Here is a 21,381-nt window from a genome sequence, read left to right as displayed (position 1 = left end):
CCCCTCCCATCCTCACCAGAAGAACAGAAAACATTTACAAACAGCACTAACAACTACATTGTGGGTCAATAAACATCACTCATACTTTCTAGCTGACCTTTATTTTAGCACAGGCTAGTTGATTTTTTTTTCCCCTTTTTGACCAGATATTAAAAAAAGAGACAGGAAACAGTGTGGGAGCAGAGGGTTCTGTCCATCTGCTCATGTGATAGTCCAGTGCAGTATTTAATGGTCATGTCAACCTACCCATTATCATGCATATTTTACCTGAAGGCTTGACATTTATTCCAAAGAGCAGTATGCAGTTGTCAAGTACTTCCTCGTGAATACAGATTCAAAGAAAACCCTGTTCCGGGAGTCTAAGGAGATTGCTAGTAACCATAATTATACCTCTTTAGTAAGTCCTGAGGGAATATCTTGGACCTGGCCTCTAACGGAATGGGATATGAAAATACACACATTTACAACTTTTATGCTAGACCAGGACTTGTTGCAGAATGAAAAAAAAAATAGTTTGGGGGTTAAAAGAATTATCTGTGATCCAAAAACACCAGTCTTCCCACTTAAAAGTAGGTAACATTTCAAAAGCTGCTTCCTCTTGTGAGTGATCTCACTGACTTAAACAGAATTTCTTATAAATGAAAACCAACTAGGCAGAAGAAACTTCGACAATTGCAACAAAACAGATTTTTTAAAAATTTCTCTAGTATGTTTTTTCATCAGTAGGTTCCTTTGATTTTTGTATGTTTGGAATATTAAGTATAATTAATTAAAATTTTAATTGATTTTTAATGACAAAAGATTAAAACTAAAGCAGACCTTCCATATATCACCTGGTCCAATACGCCTATTTTATTCTGTTTTGTTTTGTTTATTTTTTGAGAACAGTTTTTTTTTCATTATAGCTAGTTTACAGTGTACTGTCAATTTTCTACTGTACAGAATGGTGACCCAGTTATACATACATGTATACATTCTTTTTTCTCACATTATCATGCTCCATCATAAGTGACTAAATATAGTTCCTAGTGCTGCACAGCAGGATGTCATTGTTTATCCATTCCAAAGGCAATAATCTGCATCTATTAAGCCCAAACTCCCAATCCTTCCCAATCCCTCCCCCTCCCCTTGGCAACCACAAGTCTATTCTGCAAGTCCATGATTTTCTTTTCTGTGGAAATGTTCATTTATGCCATGTATTAGATTCCAGATATAAGTGATATCATATGGTATTTGTCTTTCTCTTTCTGACTTACTTCACTCAGTAAGAGAGTCTCTCAGCCATAAAAGAGAACAGTTTTTATTTGATTGTATAGAAGTAATACAAATTACAGTCATTTATACAAATAGCATATTATTTGTCTTTAATTACCATGCAACCATAATAGCTCTGCATAGACTAAATATGGTATAAGTTTATTTGATAACCTGCAACACCCTTATTTTAGAGATGAGAAAAGTAAGATGCAGAAAAGCGTCTTACTCTTGCTGGACCTCAGAGTCTAAGGCAAAACTGAGAAACAAGATCCCTTGCCTCTGTCTGCTGTTGCATGGGTTTTATTGTCACTTTGCCCCACAACTGAATCCTAAATTACATTTTTTGATGGTGGTGGTGCAAATGGATGGTAGAGAGAACTTTCTAGGAACAGAGTCTTGATGTTCACGCTTTCTAAGAATAAAATAAATAGTTTTTTTTTTTTTTTTGAACAAGAAAGTAACAGTACATGGCAAGGGTGGTTTGGGGATCAAAGAGCAGAAAAGAATATTAAATTTACCTAAGGCAGTCACAAAGCTTAGGTGAATGACTGTCTTGTTTTAAATCTGAATTCATCTTGACACCTATTTTCCTATTTTTTGGTTGATTATTTAAGAGGCTCTTATAGAAAATGCTTCCAAGGTACAGGCTAAATTGAAGTGAAAATCCTAAGGCTACTCTTTTTATTTTTATAGAAGATGTTTCAAGGAAATTAAACCATATTTTCACAGTATTAAAACTATAATATTAAAGAGATGAATTTTAAAAAAATCTCAATAAGAAAGTAATAAATCAGGGCTTTTAGGAGCACATTCCTTTTTGAGAAGGACTTCAGAAATGTCATTTCACTTCCTTCTGCATCCTCTCTTCATTTATAGTCTGGCTGATTCAGGTGCTTCTGAGAAATCGGGGTGAAAAAAAAACACTAGCCAAGCACCTGGCAAGTTATGTCACCTTGTAGTTGAGAGAAACCATTTTAGTGTGTCTGTAGACTCTTCTGGCCTTTGGAACATTCATTTAGAAAGGGCAGGTGAATGTGAGAGGGAGCGGGTACCACACAGCTTCTTACCTAATGTGCTGAAACACTATTCTTATCCTTACAACTGTCTAAAAGAATTCTTTTTTTAGCCTTTCTATGCTATTTACCCCAAAATAAATATTCTGTGGTAGTGAGTTCCAAAAACTAATTACATGTCACATAAAAATACTGTGTGTATTTCAAGTTGGCTATACCTCACTCTTTCTTCTTACATAGATAGTTTACAGATGTTGCTAGGATTTCCGATTGACTAGTTCCTGCTCTTGTGGGTTGCTAAATTTTATTTTGATTTTTGTTTTCTTTTCTAAACATGGCTGCTATTACTGTTCATATTTGCATTTTGTTTACCTGACCATCAGTATCAGAAATGCAGTCAAGGGCTGTTTCCTCCCCTCACCTCTTGCCCCATGAACACATCTTTCTCTGTGGCTTTTTAAAAACCCATTCTGTGCTCATGACCAGGATTTTCTTATCTCCAGCCCAGGCTTCTATGCTCTGAAACTTTTTGGATCCAAATGCCTGTCTGACATCTCCATTGGGATATTTTATCAAACCCAAACGAACCCTTGATAGAAAGATCAGAAAGGGGGATTCAGCTGAGCTCATGTAGCACTTGCAAGAGTCAATATATAAAGCTGATTGAATTTTGTTGCTTTCTTCAGAATGGACCTCCATGGGAGTTCCCGTCGTGGCTCAGTGGTTAAGGAATCTGACTAGGAACCATGAGGTTGCGGGTTCAATCCCTGGCCTTGCTCAGTGGGTTGGGGACCCGGCATTGTCATGAGCTTTGGTGTAGGTCACAGATGCAGCTCAGATCCCGCGTTGCTGTGGCTCTGGTGTAGGCTGGCAGCTACAGCTCTGATCAGACCCCTAGCCCAGGAACCTCCATATGCCGCAGGAGTGGCCCTAGAAATGGCAAAAAGACAAAAAACAAAACAAAACAAAAGAATGGACCTCTATGAAAGTATTGATAGGTACTTTCATAGTAGCCATAAACAAAATAGTATTTAAAATATTGGTCAGGTGGGTAGGGTGCTATATTTATATTTTAAAAGAGATCAAACCTAACATTAGGATGTTACATCTCTGACAGTATGCTAAATTCTCTTGGAATATCCATGGAAACTGCTGATAGATTATATAAGCACCCCAGCAAATCTCACCATAGCTCCTTTGACTCAGCAAACACACATTTAGTGTCAGGCACTGTGGAGACTTGGGAGTATAAATATGAATCCAATGAAAATCTATGTTTGCAAAGAGCTCAGATTTTATTTACCATAGGGGTAGTGCTATTGCCTAGAAGTTCTGGAAGTTTGTGGGGGATTTCTGTTGTCCTAACTTCTATGTACTGCTAGATGTTCTGAATGATCAAGAATAATCCCATGTCCCACACAGTTTCAGATGTCCTATGATAACTGATATAAGTTAAAAAAAAACCTATTTATCATTATACCAGCCTGGATTTAAATCCCATTTCATGCACACACACAGACACACACACACACATACTTATATACCTATTTATATGATAGATATATATGTGTATGTATATATATACATATTTAAACTGGCTTTTGCATGATTTTTATATGCATTGAATTTGTTAGGAATTTAACAACATAAACTTTGATAGAGAGTTGTACTTTGTTTTGTTTAAAACTTTAGTGATAATCGTTCACCATTTCAAGAAATCACAGCACCAAAGTCAACACTGATTATGGTTTGGGACCCAGTGTGACACATATGCTCCTGTCTTTGTTCCCTGTGGTCTTTTCATGGCAATTCTATGTAGGGATGCTAACATATCACTACTTCATTAAGTCTCCTAGTGAAGCTGATTTTATTATACATTATTTTCCTTTTATTTACTATATATTATTTCTTTTATGGTATAGTGATACCAGTATACTGATTTTTAAAAATTCCATAGGTACGCTGAATATATGTGTTCTCAATTTCATTTCAAGAGAGCACAGGAGTTGTTACAAAGGATTTATTTAATAAGTGCATGGAAGAAGTCTGATCTGATTGAGAACTGCTCTACAGGGTAAGACAGATATACTGATAATGTTGGCCTGTCTGCTCCAGTAGCAACGTCGGGGGCAGCCAGGAATCATAAGGCAAGGCCTTGAATAATGCAAACATAAATTTTTATACAGTTATTCTTTCTCTGCAACATAGTTCCCAGTCTACTTTCCCGGGCTGCAAAAAGAAACTCAGGCTAATACTTCTGGTTAATGAGATGCAAAAGGAGATAATGCTTTTCCCAGAAAGCTCTCATGCAAAGGACACATGGAGGCAGTGGGGCTGAGGGCTGCTTAGAGGGAAACCCAGCTGGCAAGTTAGTGGATAGGAGAACAAGAATTTTTGAATGTGTGTTTAGTGCCCCTTTGATAGTCAGTGCCCTAGCTCTCCCTCTAGAACTAAGTGGATAAAACATCTGGCACAGAATGCCTCCTTCCCAGACTGGTGGAATTTGACAACTGTGGTTTTAACCTAAGAAATAAACTTAAAGACCAGATTGAAATTAGAAATTGTACTGAGGGTTCATGGGTGCTAAGAGGCCAGAAAGGTTGCTAGGGATGAGATTCAGGACTGTTTTGGACTGAGTATGTTAGATTCTCCTAGAAACTTCGAAGTTATCATTCCCAAAAAGCAAACAAACAAATAAACAAACAAATTAGACAAAAACACTCCACCACCGGGGGAGGAGAAGGAAACCAAAATAAACAACAAAAGCATCAATATATCAGGCAGTTGTCCCGAGATAAATACTTACTACCCGTCAGTTCTTCACCCCACCCCTCACCCCAAGTCCTAGTATCTTAACATTAATTCAGAGCTTAGCTTTGAGAAGGCCCATGGATGATTCTGGCACTCCATGATGGGAAGTTTCAGCAACCAGTTAAAATCTAGGCCTAGGCCAGGATGTTTGCAGGGTACCAGGAGACTCCTTGAGCAACCATGAAAGAAAGTCTGGATGATGTGACCACCTCACCTTGCAGCATAGGTCTCTAATTAACCACATTAGTGAGCATTCCAGAAAGCCCATGACTATACCATTAGTCCTAATGATAGTCCTCATTGCTTGCCTACCAACATTTCTTCTGCTCTCACAAAAAGAATCTAGAAGTTATACTTTGCTTCCCAATTTAACCTTCTTTCACTTCTTAGAATTAGGATACCTTGGTCTTATCTCCACTAGTGAAACATTCTTACTCTTCCTTCAAGGTAATAGTCAGTGGCCACCTCCCTCTCATCTAAGCAGCATGAGCACTTTATTTTCATAACCACTTGGGTCTAGATCATCCTATAGTTTTCTGTGAGCATAAGGCTAGAAGCTAGAGTTAATATGGAACAGGAACTTTATGTGCTTATCTTGCATATGTGCATATAATTATCTCTATTTTACGGAACAGAAAACTAACACTCAAGAGAGATGTAAATTGCCCACAATCTTTTACCAAGTAAGTGGTGGTACTGATATTGGAACTTTAATCCAAAATAACCAAACTCATAACCACTGCACAGCAACTTTATAAGGTCCTGGAAGGCAGAATCTTTTACATTCCGGAGTCACCTAGTACTTCTCCTGTTGTTATTCTCATTATACATTCCATATCTGCTTTCTCCATTAGGTAGTGCTGTCCATGGGAACAGAAGTGGTGTCCATGTTTTCCATTCTGTCCCTAGTGCCTAAGGGGCATGCCTGGTACAAAGGACTCAATAGGCGTAATGCTTCTAGTTCTTAGAACTACATCCTGGTGTTTACAAAAGGGCATTTGGACTCTTCATGTGTAAGTACAAAGTTCCTTTTTTCAATTACTTATAAAATAAAGTCAATCTCAGAAACTGCAGAAAGGGAAAGGGAAATCTTTACTAAAGTATTTACTATGTTCAGACATAATAAAAGGTTTCTCTTTGATAATGCTGACTCATCTACAATATCTAGATGCTTTATTATATACATCCATATGTATATAAACATAAAGACCAGATATCAAAGTATTTGTCTACTTATTAGTAAGGAACACTTATTATTAGGTATATATATTATTTAATGGAAATTCTGAAATTTAAAAATCACCATTATGTTTATTATTAATTAAATTTTTGACAGAATAAAGAAGGCTAGGAAGACTAAAAATATCCCCTATTCATACTAGCCAAAAACTAGAAAGATTAAATCAGTTGTGGTGTAGCCATAGAATGGAATACTATATAGCAATGAAAATGGATGAGCTTTTGTGTGTTCAACAGTGGAGGTGATCTCACAGTAGAATCATAAATAGAAGTAGATAGACACCAAAAAATGCATAAAGTTTACTTATATAAAGTTCATATACAAGCAAAACTCATCTATGGTGTTGGATTCCTCTGGCCATGAACATAGTAATCACAGGGAGGAAGCCAGGTAAGCTTCTGGGGTGCTGGTCTTGTAGTGTTGTTTGATCTGAGTGACTCATAAGTGTTCACTTTGAGAAACTTCATTAGGCACTTGTGATTTGTGCAATTCTCTATATGCGTCATGTTTTTAAAAAGGTTCACTTTTTTAAAGAAGGTTCACTTTTTAAAAGGTTCTCCATACTATCCATATTGGTGGAGTTATTTTATATCAGATATAAAATATGTACACTATATATGTACATATATACATATATGTACTAGTAGCTAAGATTCGCATACCTATTACTCTACCTTTTCTTTAGGTACTTTGCTGTTTATTTACTTACTATGTTTGTGTATCCCAGAAACCAACTGGAAGACCTCCTAGCCTTCCATTCACTCTTTGCAGATTGGACAATGAAATTCAAGCAGTTACTGCAACACTTTCAAAACACATATGTGGCTTAAATATGGATTTTCCTATCCTTTCATGAATGTCTGACTCATATCTTAATGTATTCCACACTCTAGTGATATAAAGAAAATAAGTCATTGGTCTTAGAATAATCTGCATACAAATCTTAACTTGATTAGTTGAAATTTAAATCCAAAAAAAAAACCCAGAAGCTAAGTTAGAGAGATATAGCAATGGAAACGGATGTTAAACATCCATTTTCTTTTCCAAATTCTATGTTAAACATAACTTTTAGCCCTACTTAGTGCTAAATCTCAATTATTTAAATATATTTTGGAACAATTAACATTTATCTCACCAATATTTTCCACATTATATTGAATTTGAAAACTGAAATCACCCATTTTAATAATAAAATATTATTACAATGTTAAAATGCACAGTATAGAAGTGTGTGTGTGTGCGCGCGCGCGTGCACACAAGTGCGCATGTCTGTGTGTGTGATCTTTTGTGTGGTGCCAATTATTCAGAACTTCCCATAGCATTTGTTTAAATGGGGAATGAACCTGATGATGTATCATATCAATTTACTGCATCCAAATTTTACTCTAATTACAATAGTTTAAAGAAAACTGACATCTTCCAACTTATTCTGATTCTAGGGACCACTTTATTGCTCCTAATACTACTGCTACTACTAACGCCCAAGTAAACTAAGCAAAAATGACATAAACCGTCTGAGATGAAGAAAGACAATAAATTCAATTTTAGGATAAAAAAAAATCTCTCAAATAAAAAAGATCCAGACAACCTCTGTCTTTTCCATAAATCCAGCAGAAATTTTCTAGTGTAAAGGGACACCTAGGAAAAGCACCATCAGCTTGAAAGGTGTCTCCAGTTCCAACCTGATCCCTAATCTCTCCTGGGACAGGGAGCGAGTTGAGCTTAGTCTCCGTCAGTCCGCGGGGAGGTCGGGAGAGCGGAAGGCAGGCAATTTCCCTGGGCGCCCAGGGCACCGACGTCCGCGTCCCCGGGGCAGGGACTTACCACGAGCGCACAGCACAGCAGCTTGTTCATTGTGGTCCCCGGGAAACCTCAGGCGCTGGGAGGCGGTGGCGGCGGCTGGGCGAGCGCTCTGGTGCTTCTCTGCAGCCCGTGCACTCATCACGTTATATATAGTGTCCTGGCAACAGGAAGTATCGGCTTGGCTTTGATCATTCATTCCCTATCTGGACCAAACTTTACACCTTTCTTTTTTAGGAACCTTGGGCGGGAGCGGGGGGGTGGGGGTGGGGGTGGGGTGCAAAAAGCTCTGGGGTTAACACTTTCTGAGCCACGGACGAAAGCAGCACCGGAGAGGTGGGAGTAGGGGGTGGGGCGGGGATGTCTGGGCCCAGGGAGAAAAAAAAAAAAAAAAAAAAAAAAGCTACTGGGCTGAGAAACAAGGCGGCTGCTGTCTCCGCGCGGCTGGCTCTGAGGTTTCCTGGCCCCTTCCCGCCAGCAGCCGGCCTCCTGGCAGCCGCGACCGGCGGTAGGAGAGCTGGGCGGCACGCTGTGCCGGGCTCCTCCACCCGAGGATCCAATCCAGGGCCAAGATCCATCCAGGCATAGCCTGCCTTGCGTCCCAGACACTGTATCCCACTTTTGTCTGACCCCCTTCTCCACGGGTTCTGAGAGCTCCTGTAACAAGCATTCCTATTCATGCACTGCACTGTCTCAGAGCACTGTTCTGGGGAATTTGCAATCATTAATCTCCAAGGATGCCTAGACCAATAGCAGGAACTTCTCTAACTTAACATCTGTTTGGTTCTCAGGCTCAAGATTTTTCCCATTCACTTTTTATTGTTTGAGGTACTTAGAATCAGAGAGAATCAGCATAGGAAAAACTTCCTGCCTAGGGCAGGAAAACTTTCCAGGCTCTGGGATACCTTGGCTGATGTTGTCTTCATCAACATCATCATGATCAAAGGGTTGTTGGTACCTTAATGTCTCCTCTTCTGAACTTCTAGAGTTGCTTCTTGGAGATTTTTCCACTGCCCTCAAGCTGTTGGCTGAAGGATATTGCTTTGCATCAAGGATTCTTACCTTCCTCATCCACTGCCACAAGCTGCTTATCTGAAAGTTGGGCTGGATGCCTTCCAAAGTGTAGACCATTCTGAGATCCTGCAGTTTGCTGATTTGTTCTCAGGTTGCTGCCAGAACTCTTTGCTTACAGATGCTGAAAAAAAGTCATTGCAGCCCTGGCCTCTCCATCAGGGCCAAATGTTGGGTTCTGTCTCCTGAGAAGGTCAATTTCTGCTTTTCACTGGAATTTAAGGAGAAGTAGGTGAAGAGAATCAGGAGAGCAGTCCTCAGGGGCAAGTGTCACCAGTAGGGATCAGAGTATCTGCCCTTTCAAGCCAACGTCTTTCTACCGAGAAGTCAAAGTGGATCTGTAGACAGAGTAGAAAATATTTAGAGAGAAAGAATTCAGCTCTTCTGCTCTGCCTGTGAATTCCTAAAGGCCAAGGGTCTTGTTCAGTTTTATTTCTCCACAGCATGGTGGTTTCCTAAGTAAACTAGTGAATGAGTGAAGATCAATGATTGGGGACAAAATGGTACGACTCCAGACCTGCCCCTCAGCGCTCGAACTTCAGCTTTGACATCTGCAACCTGATCTGCTAGCACTTAGACTGGCACGGGACTCACGTAAATTTGAATGTTAGTGGTAAAGCACTAGATAAATGACAGTATTTTTGTCTTTTTTAGGGTAATGCTTGTCTGGGATATTATTTGAAGGCATTTTTCTTGAACTCTTGCATAATACCAATATGCAGGAGATAAACCTTGGAGAAAATCGGTCATGGATAGAGTCCCGCGGTGTTAACCCTGAGAAAGTTGTATGACTCTCTAAGCCTCAGTGTCCTCATCTGGCAGATAAAAATAGTACTTCTATTATGGAAATGTAGGAAGGAGCAAATGAAGACCTTTTAAAAAGTATTACCTAAATGAGAGTAATCCCTAAGTGTGAGCATTAAATAAAGTAATGCATGTAAGGTGATTTAGCACAGTGCCTGGTGCATAGGAAATATTTACTGCATTACAGCCATTATTGTTCTAGGGGAATAGAGCCAAACTCCTAGACTTGAAACCCACTGCATCCTGGCTCTGTGACCTCAGGCAAGTTTTAACTAACCTATTTGTGTTTCTGTTGGGTTTCTTTTTGGTACAGTGAGGATAAAAACCATCCAAACCTCAGAGGATTGTAAGGTTATTATGAGGATTAAATTCAATAAAACAAGTAAAGCACTTGTTTAGCTCATAGGAAGTGCCCACTGCTAGTTAGCATCCTTGTTATTATCGAGGTGCTCTTAGAGACATTTATACAAGCACAAGGTGAGTCTGGATTATAAGCTCCTGAGAGCAGGAATCAGATATCTTGCTGTGATATTCCTTGAAACTTTTAGCTCAGCATCTTGCCTCCCTGCAACTATTTGATAAATAATAGCAATAGTGGTAGTAGTGGTTGGTACATAGGTGCATGCCATATGTGCATGTGTGTGCGTGTGCTTGTACGTGTGTGTGTGTGTGTATGTGTGTGTGTGTGAAAGAGAGAGAGAGAGAGAGGAGGTGTAATTAGCTGTCATCTTGAGAAAAGCCAGGGCACCATTTATCGAAAGTCACAAAACAGACTGTATATTGACTGTGCATTTCAGGGCCTGACTGTGGGCTGTTTATTAATCACCCACTGACAGGAAATAGACACTCCAAGTTATCAGTCATGTCATTTGTTCTATTCCTGGAGCAATCTGGCCAGTCCCCCTGGGTCTTCCCATGTGACCCACTGCAGTGAGCAGCAGGCCCTGGACTCTTGGAATCCAAGTTCATCTTAAGCCTGGATGGGAATGGACCTGGGAATTCAGGACTGAGTCGGAAGGGAGATGTCTGAACACTCCTTTGGCAGACTATATCCATCTTCCCGTGACAGATCCTCCACTAGCAGGGGCCATCGGTGACATTAAACAGAGTGTCCCATAAATTTAACCTTCTGTTTCTGGGCACCAGGGCCGTGCAATGCTAACTTTCTAGGTGACACATCAGATAACCCTCATCTTGTCTTCCCTGAACTCTTTTGAGTTTGGCCCCACACACATCTTTACCACCCATATTTCTTTCTTTTTTTTTTTTTTTTGGTCTTTTTGCCTTTTCTAGGGAGGTTCCCAGGCTAGGGGTCTAATCAGAGCTGTAGCCGCCAGCCTACACCAGAGTCACGGCAACGCCGGATCCTTAACCCACTGAACAAGGCCAGGGACCGAACCTACAACCTCATGGTTCCTAGTCGGATTCGTTAACCACTGCGCCATGAGGGGAACTCCTACCACCCATATTTCTGATTGTCCCTGCCTCCCTATCAACCGTTGCCACAGCTTAAAGAAATGGTACCTGAACATTGGGAACCCCCACAAGGAAGACACTTCCTCTCTTCAGCTCAGCAGCAAAGTTCCTGGTACAGAAGCCTGTTTATAATCTTCATCACAGTGGAGATGCCTGAAATGCAGGACAGGGATTGATTTAGGTCCTGCAGGCATACAGTGGGCTCTGAAGGGACCGATGGAATGCTTGATGTCACACCTGAAAACTGAAATACAAGTTCTGAGGTTATGTCTATGAAAGGTTATTAACCAGAATAACAAAAATATATTCCTTGTTATTTCATTGGTATTAAAACAAATCATTTTCTGATTTCACAGGAGAAAGAAAAGAGGGGAAATGTGCCTGTTGGTTTTCTTTTATCAATGTTTGCCACTTTCTTCATTAACAAACACAATTTTAACTGTTAATATTCTAGACCGAGCTGACTTTTAAGGTATTAGAGGCTCTGTGCAGAAATAGATATGTATTTGCTTTAAAAAATAATGTGCAGAAAGGTAAGGTTATATATAGCCAGTGCTTGCTTCTCCCCACCCCCACCACCCCCACCCCCGCTTTTTGTTTATTTGTTTTCTGAAGTGTTTTCTGCTTGAGTAAGTCATCTGTGGCTTAAGGATTTGGAAGTGTTGAACCAGGGCTCAGTACATGCTAGTTATGGTTCTCCACTCAGTGGTGGTATGATGCCAGCATTGTCAATCATTCATTCAAATAATCACATAAATATGTAAGTACAAACATGTGTGTGCTCCATGTAGCAAAATGTTACATGAGGAGCACCTGAGGCGGTCTGATTCAAACCACGTCTCTGTAAACTGAGTATGTTTACTAGTGGTGAGAAGATAAGGTAGAAGGGATAGACCTTGGGCTGGGAGGACAAGATGTCCCAATTACATTTCAAAGCTTTATCCTTAAAGCGTCCATACACCTACATGTGCAAAAATGAGCACCTGAGTACTCTTTGCACTTATTTTTTTTTTGTCTTTTTAGGGCCGCACTCACGGTATGTGGAGGTTCCCAGGCTGTGGGTCGAATCAGAGCTATAGCTGTTGGCCTACACCACAGCCATAGCAACGCAGGATCTGAGCTGTATCTGTGACCTACACCACAGCTCACAGCAATGCCAGATTCTTAACCCACTGAGCAAGGCCAGGGATCAAACCCAGGTCCTCATGGATACTATGATACAGAGAAGAATGGGGAGATATCTAGGGGTACAAGGGATGGTTTGTGAGGGTAAACAGACTAAGGATGGATACAAACATATGTAGAAGTGCCTCATTCTTTTTCATGGCAATAACATATTCTAGTGCATGACTGTATCATAATTTATTTAACTAGTGCTCTACTGATGGACAATTCAACTGCTTCCACCATTTTTTTCTGTTAAAAATAATGTGGGGGAGTTCCCATCGTGGCTCAGTGGTTAATGAATCTGATTAGTATCCATGAAATAAGTGAATACTACTCTCTGTAACCCAAGTCACATAGCACTGCAAGGAGCCCTGCCTTTTTTAAGTGTGAAGGCTGGTCTTCCAAGTTTTGTAAAGAAGTCTGCCTCGGTTAAGATTCAGGGCTTAGCACTTTCTTTCAGCCCACCAAGAGAAGTAGAAGATGGAACATTTGTCTTCATCAGCTTGGGCTGCCATATCAAAATACCATGGACAGCATGGCTTAAATAGCAGATTCTTATTTTCGCACAGCTCTAGAGGCTGAAAGTCTGAGATTGGGGTGCCAGCTCCTGGTGACTCCTCTTCTGGCTTTTAGGTTGGTAAAAGCACACAACCGTCTCACTGGGTGCTAGATGACCTCTTCTTCAAGTGTGTTCAGAGAGAGAGAGAGATCTCTCCCCCTCTTCTAATAAAGCTAGGAATCCTATCAGATTAGAACCCTACTCTTATGACTTCGTTTAACCTCTTTCCCTCCTAAAAGCCCTAGCACCAGATATAGTCACATTGGGGATTAGGACCTCAACATATGAATTTGGGGGAGGGGACGTAATTCAATCTATAGCAGCATGATTCTACTCCCCTCTTTCAGGACCTATAATCTCATTCTTAATTTTCAAGGGAGTCTAGGCTTTTGCAGTACCTGCTAGAGTGCATGATAAATGTTATGAATATATAAATGTAAAGTGACACTTTTTCTCTCCCTCAAAATTCCTTTTATCCTCTTTCTGGACTCTATTTTAGCTTCTTTCAATCTAATAAAAATAGCCTCCCTAGTTAACTCTCTGCCTACCTTACCTTCTAAAATGCATCACTCATTTGCAGATTCTAGTTTCTCTGACTGTTTAAGGTTGGTAAGCTACCAGCAGGGAGGAAATCCTGCATATTCTTTGATAAAGGTTCTTAGTAGAAGAGCTCAATTACATTAAATAGCGTAGTATACACTGCCACCTTGAACAGAGGAAAACATATAACAAGGCTTTCTCCACATGCAACACACATCGCAGTTTTCTCTTTGAAATTTGTGTCAAGGATGGTGCCAAATTCATGATACCTCTAAATGAGGCAGTTGGGAAAAAGGAATAAAGCATCCCAATAGACTAAAACACAGTGCCTGTTGTTCCTCTGCAGCTAGAGGAAGAGCTCTAACTCCTTGCTTATGAACATTGTGACCTTGCCTGCCAGTAGCTCCAGTCACTCCAGTTGGCGTTTCTTGAAAACTCAGATAACCATCTAATCTACTCAGTCCCAAGAAATGGGTTCCTTAATTAAACAGGGATGCATGTCCTGAACCACCACTCACCTGAAGGCTTCTGAACAAATATATCTGATATCTTCGTATCAGAAGAGTATTAGAAAATACAGCATGCCCACTTAGCGTTTCCTCTTCAAAAGTCCGTCAGGGAATTTTGTCATCTCTAGTGTCAATTGGAAGAGTCCCCCCTCCCATACCACCAGGCAATTTTTATGCACCTGGCTGATGAAAATATGGTGGATAAGAACTTTATTTCTTAGTAATCAATTAGATGCATCTACCTAGGAAAATCCCCCCCCCCTTCACTAAAAGGAACCTTTAGAAACAAAGGTTTTTGTGAGATGATTTTCAGAGAATCTGATCTGCAAGAGAGATTTGCTTCCTGAAACAAGAGTTTGCCTAGAAAAGGCTTAACCTAAAGGAGCATCTTTAGGTGAATACTGGCCTAAAGACGGGAATGAAATTATTTGATGTTCAGCGGAAGGGATACTATTAGCATAACTGCTTTCAGTACAAAAGAGTACTTTATCACTTATTTGTTCAACAAATAAATAAATGATAAAGTATATAGTACCTAGTAGGTGCCAGACACAGTACCCTCAGTTATAGACTGAAATAGTTACCACGCTTCTGAAACTTTCAGTCAGGTCGGGGAGAGAGAGCAATGAAATAAAGCAGGAAATGATTTCTTTGGCTGGTGATAAGCCAGTTTCAGAGAGTGATAAGAGGGTTGAAGTCCATAATACAAGTTATCATAATGGTGCATGCCTAAAAGGGGCTGCTTTAGCTGAATTTCTTAAGGCAAGATTCTCTAAAGGAGCAGCTTCTGATTGGACAATGGAATGATGAAGTCGTTGCCTATTCCTGAAAGTGGGGTCAAAGCCTTCCATGTCGAGCAAAGAGCAAGTGTGGTAACCCTGATGAAAAATGTTAGTGGGCTAAAGCTAAGGGAATAAGAGGGAGATTTAAACCCTATGTACCCCCAGAGGTGGATAGGGCCATACTAGGCAGTGTCCAGTGGCAGAATGTAGCAACAATGCCTCCATCAGGCAAACAAGTCTTCCTAGAAAAGAGAAAGAATACAAGACAGTTCAGGGATTAAATCTAAGATATTGATACTAAAAATATTTGATTTCTAAATATTTTGTTGTGGTTGATGCTATTGTAAAGGAGATTTCTTTCCTCATTTCTGTTTCAGATAATTTAGTGTTAGTGTGTAGACGTACAACTGTTTTTTGTGTGCTGAATTTGTATCTTGCAACTTCACTGAATTCATTAATTAGTTCTAATAGCTGTTTGGTGGGGTCTTTAGGGTGCTGTGTCTATAGGGTCATGTCATCTGCAGAGATCATTTTACTTTCCTTTCCAATTTGAATGCCTGTTGTTGTGGCTAAGACTTCCAGTACTGTGTTGAATAGAAGTGTTTCTGATCTTTGGAAAGGCTTTTAACTTTTCACTGATGAATATAACAACTGATATCAAAGAAATGCAAATAATCATAAGTGGCTACCATGAGCAACGATATGCTGCCAAACTGGACAATATTGAAGAAATGGAACATTTTTTCGGAAACATGTGAACTATTAAGACTAAAATCAAGAAGAGATAGCAAATCTGAATAAACCAATTACACAAAAGGGAATTAAATTAGTAATCAAAAATCTTCCAACAATAAAAACCCAGGACCAAATGACTTCACAAGTGAATTCTACCAAATAAAAGAAAAAAAAAATTTTTTTTTTTTGTCTTTTCTAGGGCCGTACCCATGGCACATGGAGGTTCCCAGGCTAGGGGTATAAATGGAGCTGTAGCTGCCAGCCTACACCAGAGCCACAGCAACACCAGATCCGAGCTGCATGTGCGACCTACACCACAGCTCACGGCAACACTGGATCCTTTACCCACTGAGCAAGGCCAGGGATAGAACCCACAACCTCACGGTTCCTAGTCAGATTCGTTAACCACTGAGCCACACGGGAACTCCAAAAAGAAAAATTTAATACCAGTTCTTCTCAAACTCTTCCAAAAAACTGAAGAGAAGGGAATACTGTGAAACTTGAGATCAGCATCATCCTGATATCAAAGCCAAATAAGGACATCACAAGAAAAGATAAACATAGATGCAAAAATCCTCAACAAAAATGCTAGCAGACTAAATTCAACAGCACTTAAAGGATCATACACCATCATTAAGAGGGATTTATCACTGGATGCAGGGATGGTTCAACATATGCAAATGAATGAGTATGATACAAGGCGTGAAAAAAATGAGGGATAAAATTATATGATCATTTCAATAGAAAAAAACATTTGACAAAATTCAACATCCTTTTATAAGAACTCTCAGCAAATTAGGTATAAAAGGAATGTACCTCAACATAATACAGGTCACACATAACCAGCCCAGAGCTAACATACTCATTGATCCTAAAATGAAAGACAAAGAATTGGCCACATTTTGTAGTTTTACAAGGATGCTAAAATGTTTTACCTATATGTCCCTATATTTTTTTTATTATTCCCCCCAAAGGTGAAATTTTTCAGTCAAATTAACTTAATTTAAGAAGAGAAATTGAATACTAAGCCATAAGATATTCTCAGGTAAGGGTATGCTTTGGAAGAACATGAAACCCCTGCAGTATTTCAGACTTTTTTGTGCCCTCCCCAACCAAACAAATTTTGCCACTTGTGGAATATATAGCTCCCATTGAGAATGCATGCTTTAGCCAATCCTGGGCCTTGACTATGCATAATTTCACCAATTATAGCCCATTTTACCACCATTATACTAAGTAACAAGGTCTCTAGTGTTGCTGGAAGATGGACAGGGCTGAATTCTTGGTATCTGGACCTTCTGATGAAATGTTAATTCACCTTCTGAAAAGTGGGAATTCTAGGTAAGTCAGCTGTCTACCTGTACAAGGTAGATTAACATGACTAATTGTGTATATAAAACCACACTGTGCCAAAATATTTTAAAATAAATTACAGACATACTAATGGAAATCTAGAGCAAGGGAATGGCAGAGAAAAGAGTTGTATACAGGGGATAGTTTAGGCTATGGTAGGAGAGAAAGGATGGGGTTTGACTCTGGAGGAATATAAATAATGTGTAAATGAAAAGCAGCCCCAGTTCTGTCACTACAGTTCCTCCTCAGGTACGTGAAATGGCCTTTGAAGGTTGATATTTGTGTAAGCACCATGTGGCAGTCAGTAAGAATTAGGCAGAGACCTGAGAATAGTCAAGGTCACCTTTTGGGTCCTAGGAGGAAGGACATAATTTGTGCTATGATTTTTTTTCTCTCAAAGGATGTATTGCTTCTGCTAGGAGGAGTTGCAGTAGAGGTAAGCACAAACTTGCACTTGTAAACCCTTTGGGAGGGTTTTGTACAGTGGAACCAAAAACTGGTCCTAGACATAATGACCTAGTGATTCTAATGCAATTCATTGCACAGCAGGAACTCTTTCTTGGCAAGAGAAAGCCTCATGGTTGGGGCTTTCAAATTCGTGAGAGCTGTGGGTCTTCTAGCCAAAAAAATATGTAAACTCACATAAATTTTGCATTCAATTTCAGAAGTCATGGCCTATGACTCCAGTAGGGAAACTGATTTGGAATATGATGAAACATTTTGCAGCTCCATTTTAAAGTGATGTTTGTACCTTGGTTAGTAATAATATTGTTGTATCATCATTTGTCATGTTTCAATATTTATATTTCCTGGGTTCTTGTCTAGGTTACCCATCCTGAGTTTTCAATGTTGTATAAATGAGGGTTGTTTTCTCTCACTAGTGCATCACTGTACTAACCAAGTCTATAAATGGGCTCGCCCTTTGACATTATGTACTCCCAGAACAGCTCAGATCTCAGGCAGCTGATTCTGCTTGGCAGGTGTGGGATGTGTGATTGAGTCATTCTAGAATCTCAAAGAGATATTTGTTAGAGGGAGCAGCAAACAGTGACTGATTCAGTAGCTCCTTGGGTTCCAAACAGCCTGGTACTTACCACGGTTTACATGTGAAGGAAGCTCTGCTGCTTCTTTAGTGGTTGTTAGATGTTGGGGAGATGAAAGGAACACAAAAGCAGAAGTCCCAAGGGGCAGGCACAGTGGGAAGTGTGGAAGAGGGGATTTTTTTGTGGCCTTTCTTTTAAATTCAAGGAAGATAAGTTTTAGGTAGCATAGATTAAAGATCAGGAAGTCTAGTAGCAAAAGTAGGCAAGTCATTTGGGGCCCTTTTAGGTGAAAAATGATAGAGCAGAGTGTGGCTTTGGTGCAAAGGTTGCACTCCTTGCATATGAATCCTTGATGCCTTCCTCTATGTCCCTTCTTTTCTCTGTGTCTCAGTTTTTCCATGTATATGATGGAGAAGCTAACAAGAGTATTCATTTATGAGGACTGTTCTGAATATTAAATAGGAAAATATATGCAAGGCACTCAGAACAATGCCTGGCAAGCAGTACACTCCCCACAAACATCAGGGCCTATCTGTAAACAAACTCACTGATAGATTGACTTCAGAATGATTGTAACTTGTGCCTTATGGGCACTGCTGTGGAGGCCATTGAATTTATAGTTTCAAGTTTTACAGTATCAAAGACTGTTCATGATACAGTTACTATCTATTTAAAGGAATAAACTTGAGGGAGTTCTCCTCGTGGCTCAGCAGAAACGAATCTGATTAGGATCCATGAGGATGCAGGTTCAATCCCTGACCTCGCTCAATGGGTTAAGGATCCGGCATTGCCGTGAGCTGTGGTGTTGGTCGCAGACATTACTCAGATCTGGCATTGCTGTGGCTGTGGCATAGGCCAACAGCTACAGCTCTGATTGACCCCTAGCCTGGGAACTTCCATATGCCATGGGTGTGGCCCTAAAAAGCATAAATAAATAAATAAATGTATAAACTCGATATTCAAAGCAGAAAATCTCCTAGAAAACCATGGTGGTCAATTCATCTTGGACATAAGCATCCAAGAATGCTTGCCATGTGTTCAGTCCTGTGCTAAGCACTACAGAAACATACCAACCTATCAAAGGTGGATGGATGTCTAGGTGTATTCCTTGTCTTCTAGGAGTTTATCACCCAGCTCAATCAGAACTTGGCTTATACTATTACACATGCTTTAAAATAAATACAGAAAGGAAGTGTTGCAGAAAGCCAGAAAGCATAATGATATAAGTATAGCATGAAGTCTTTAGGAGGTTAGGGGGCAGGAAGGGTTCATTTAAAATGAGTTGACAGGAGTAGGGCTACCTGGAAAGGCTTATTGAAAAACAGTGGCTTTGAAAAATAAGCAGGTTTTGAGAAGGAAATTGATTCCAAGAAGAAAAAACAAGCCTCCTGGAAGCCCAGAGGCAAGTGCGTGCTGGTGGTAGTGGTGGAAGAATGAGTGTTGTAGGGTGGATGGTCCCAGCAGAGGGAAGGCGAGTAGCACAGGTGACAAAGGACCTTGTCGCTGTGCTATAGCAGCAGAGAAGGAAGAGGCTGAAAGATAATTGTGGATGATTTTGAATGCCAGGCACTACTGTTACTTCATGGACACTGGGGGCTCAAAAGGGTTTTGAGCATGATCAAAACTATGCTTGAGCCACCATCTGTAAACCACTTTCTTCTTTTTGCAATACCTTTTTCACATTTATTTCATTGAGTCCTTAAAGCAGGATAGTCTAAAATGTAAAGGAACCATTATCTGCCTCATATTTGTCTAGCCACACTGTATACATTGCAAATAACTCAGAAAAATCAAGAGATTTCAGAGTTCCCTTGGTGGCTCAGTGGGTTAAGAACCCCCCTAGTATCCATAAGTATTCAGGTTCAATCCCTGGCCTCACTCAGTGGGTTAAGGATCTGGGGTTGCCTCAAGCTGCAGCGTGGGTCACAGACACAGCTTGGATCTAGCATGGCTGTGGTGTAGGACGGCAGCTATAGCTCTAATTTGACCCCTAGCCTAGGAACTTCCATATGCCGTGGGTGTGGCCCTAAAAAGAAAAAAGAGAGAGAGAGAGAGAGATTTCCCTGTTTATGCTTAAAAAAGGGTTAGAAGGAAAGGGACAGGACAATATGGACTCGCTGTGGATTACTCTGCAAAGCTACTTGTTTGGAAACAAAGATCTGTTTTTGTTCCAAACTGCGTCAAAATTAACATGGATGGAACTAGGGACTCTCCTACTGAGTGAAGTAAGTCAGAAAGAGAAAGACAAATACCGTATGATATCACTTATATCTGGAATCTAATATATGGCACAAATGAACCTTTCCACAGAAAAGAAAATCATGGACTTGGAGAATAAACTTGTGGTTGCCAAGGCGGCGGGGAGGGAGTGGGATGGACTGGGAGCTTGGGCTTAATAGATTCAGAAATTGCCTTTGGAATGGATTAGCAATGAGATCCTGCTGTGTAGCGCTGGGAACTATGTCTAGTCTACATGCTCTACTTAGGGAGCATGATAATGTGAGAAAAAAGAATGTATACGTGTATGTCACTGTGGTGTACAGTAGAAAAAAAATAATGTGTTGGGGAAATAAAACATAAATAAATAAGAAAGATGTCCTTATTCTATTGTGTGTGTGTGTGTGTATTTATGTTAACATTAAATATTCCCTCTTATTTTATTTTGCTTTATTTTATTTATTTTTTCTTTTTGGGGGGCTTCACCCATGGCATGTGGAAGTTCCCAGGCTAGAGGTCGAATTGGAGCTGTAGCTGCTGGCCTATGCCACAGCCACAGCCAAGCCAGATCCGAGCCCCGTCTGTGACCTACACCACAGTTCATGGCAACACTGGTTCCCCTACCCACAGAGCAAGGCCAGATATCTAGCGTGCATCCTCATGGACACTCATTGGATTCATTTCTGCTGTGCCACAACGGGAACTCCCTTATTTTATTATTTAAGCCATAAGACACAATCCAACATTTATACAGTACTTTTAAGTCAACAAAATATCATGAGATTATTTAACCATTTGATCTTTGACAAATAACTTACAGGTAAATAGCTTAAAATATAATTGATATTGCTATTAGAAAATTAAGAAAGTAGCACTTAGAGAGGACCAGTGACCAGTCCAAGGCAGCAACGTTAGCAAGAAATAGACTCAAAATTAAAGCAGGAGCTTGAACTCTATATTCTTTCAAAACTTCCACACTTCATTATATTTTGCTAGCTGTTTCT

General features: G+C 40.0%; 2 protein-coding genes across 3 annotated transcripts in view; one reads left to right on the top strand and one right to left on the bottom strand.

Annotated features, from left to right (window-relative positions):
• TNFRSF11B (TNF receptor superfamily member 11b) overlaps positions 1-8,245 on the bottom strand; it is a 28,757-nt gene extending 20,512 nt beyond the window's left edge. The window contains exon 1 of the mRNA XM_003481346.5: positions 8,146-8,245. Coding sequence (XP_003481394.4) covers positions 8,146-8,175 — 30 coding nt within the window. The 5' untranslated portion in view covers positions 8,176-8,245. The remainder of the gene's footprint in view (positions 1-8,145) is intronic.
• Positions 1-21,381, top strand: part of COLEC10 (collectin subfamily member 10) — a 204,627-nt gene that overhangs the window by 15,470 nt on the left and 167,776 nt on the right. Inside the window, exons 2-3 of one of the 2 annotated variants that reach the window (XM_085021816.1) lie at positions 4,228-4,344; positions 5,936-6,094. The gene's annotated coding sequence lies outside the window, so the exon portion shown is untranslated. The remainder of the gene's footprint in view (positions 1-4,227; positions 4,345-5,935; positions 6,095-21,381) is intronic. The other variant, XM_021090566.2, reaches the window with a different exon arrangement.

The sequence above is a fragment of the Sus scrofa genome, chromosome 4 (genome assembly GCF_054392235.1).
Source record: "Sus scrofa isolate SSC_HxYL_T2T_F1_AM1 chromosome 4, Sscrofa_HxYL_maternal_Yorkshire_Landrace_v2.0, whole genome shotgun sequence".
Lineage (NCBI taxonomy): Eukaryota > Metazoa > Chordata > Mammalia > Artiodactyla > Suidae > Sus > Sus scrofa.
The sequence above is the reverse complement of the archived record's forward strand: the minus strand, read 5'-3'. Positions and strand labels throughout refer to the sequence as shown.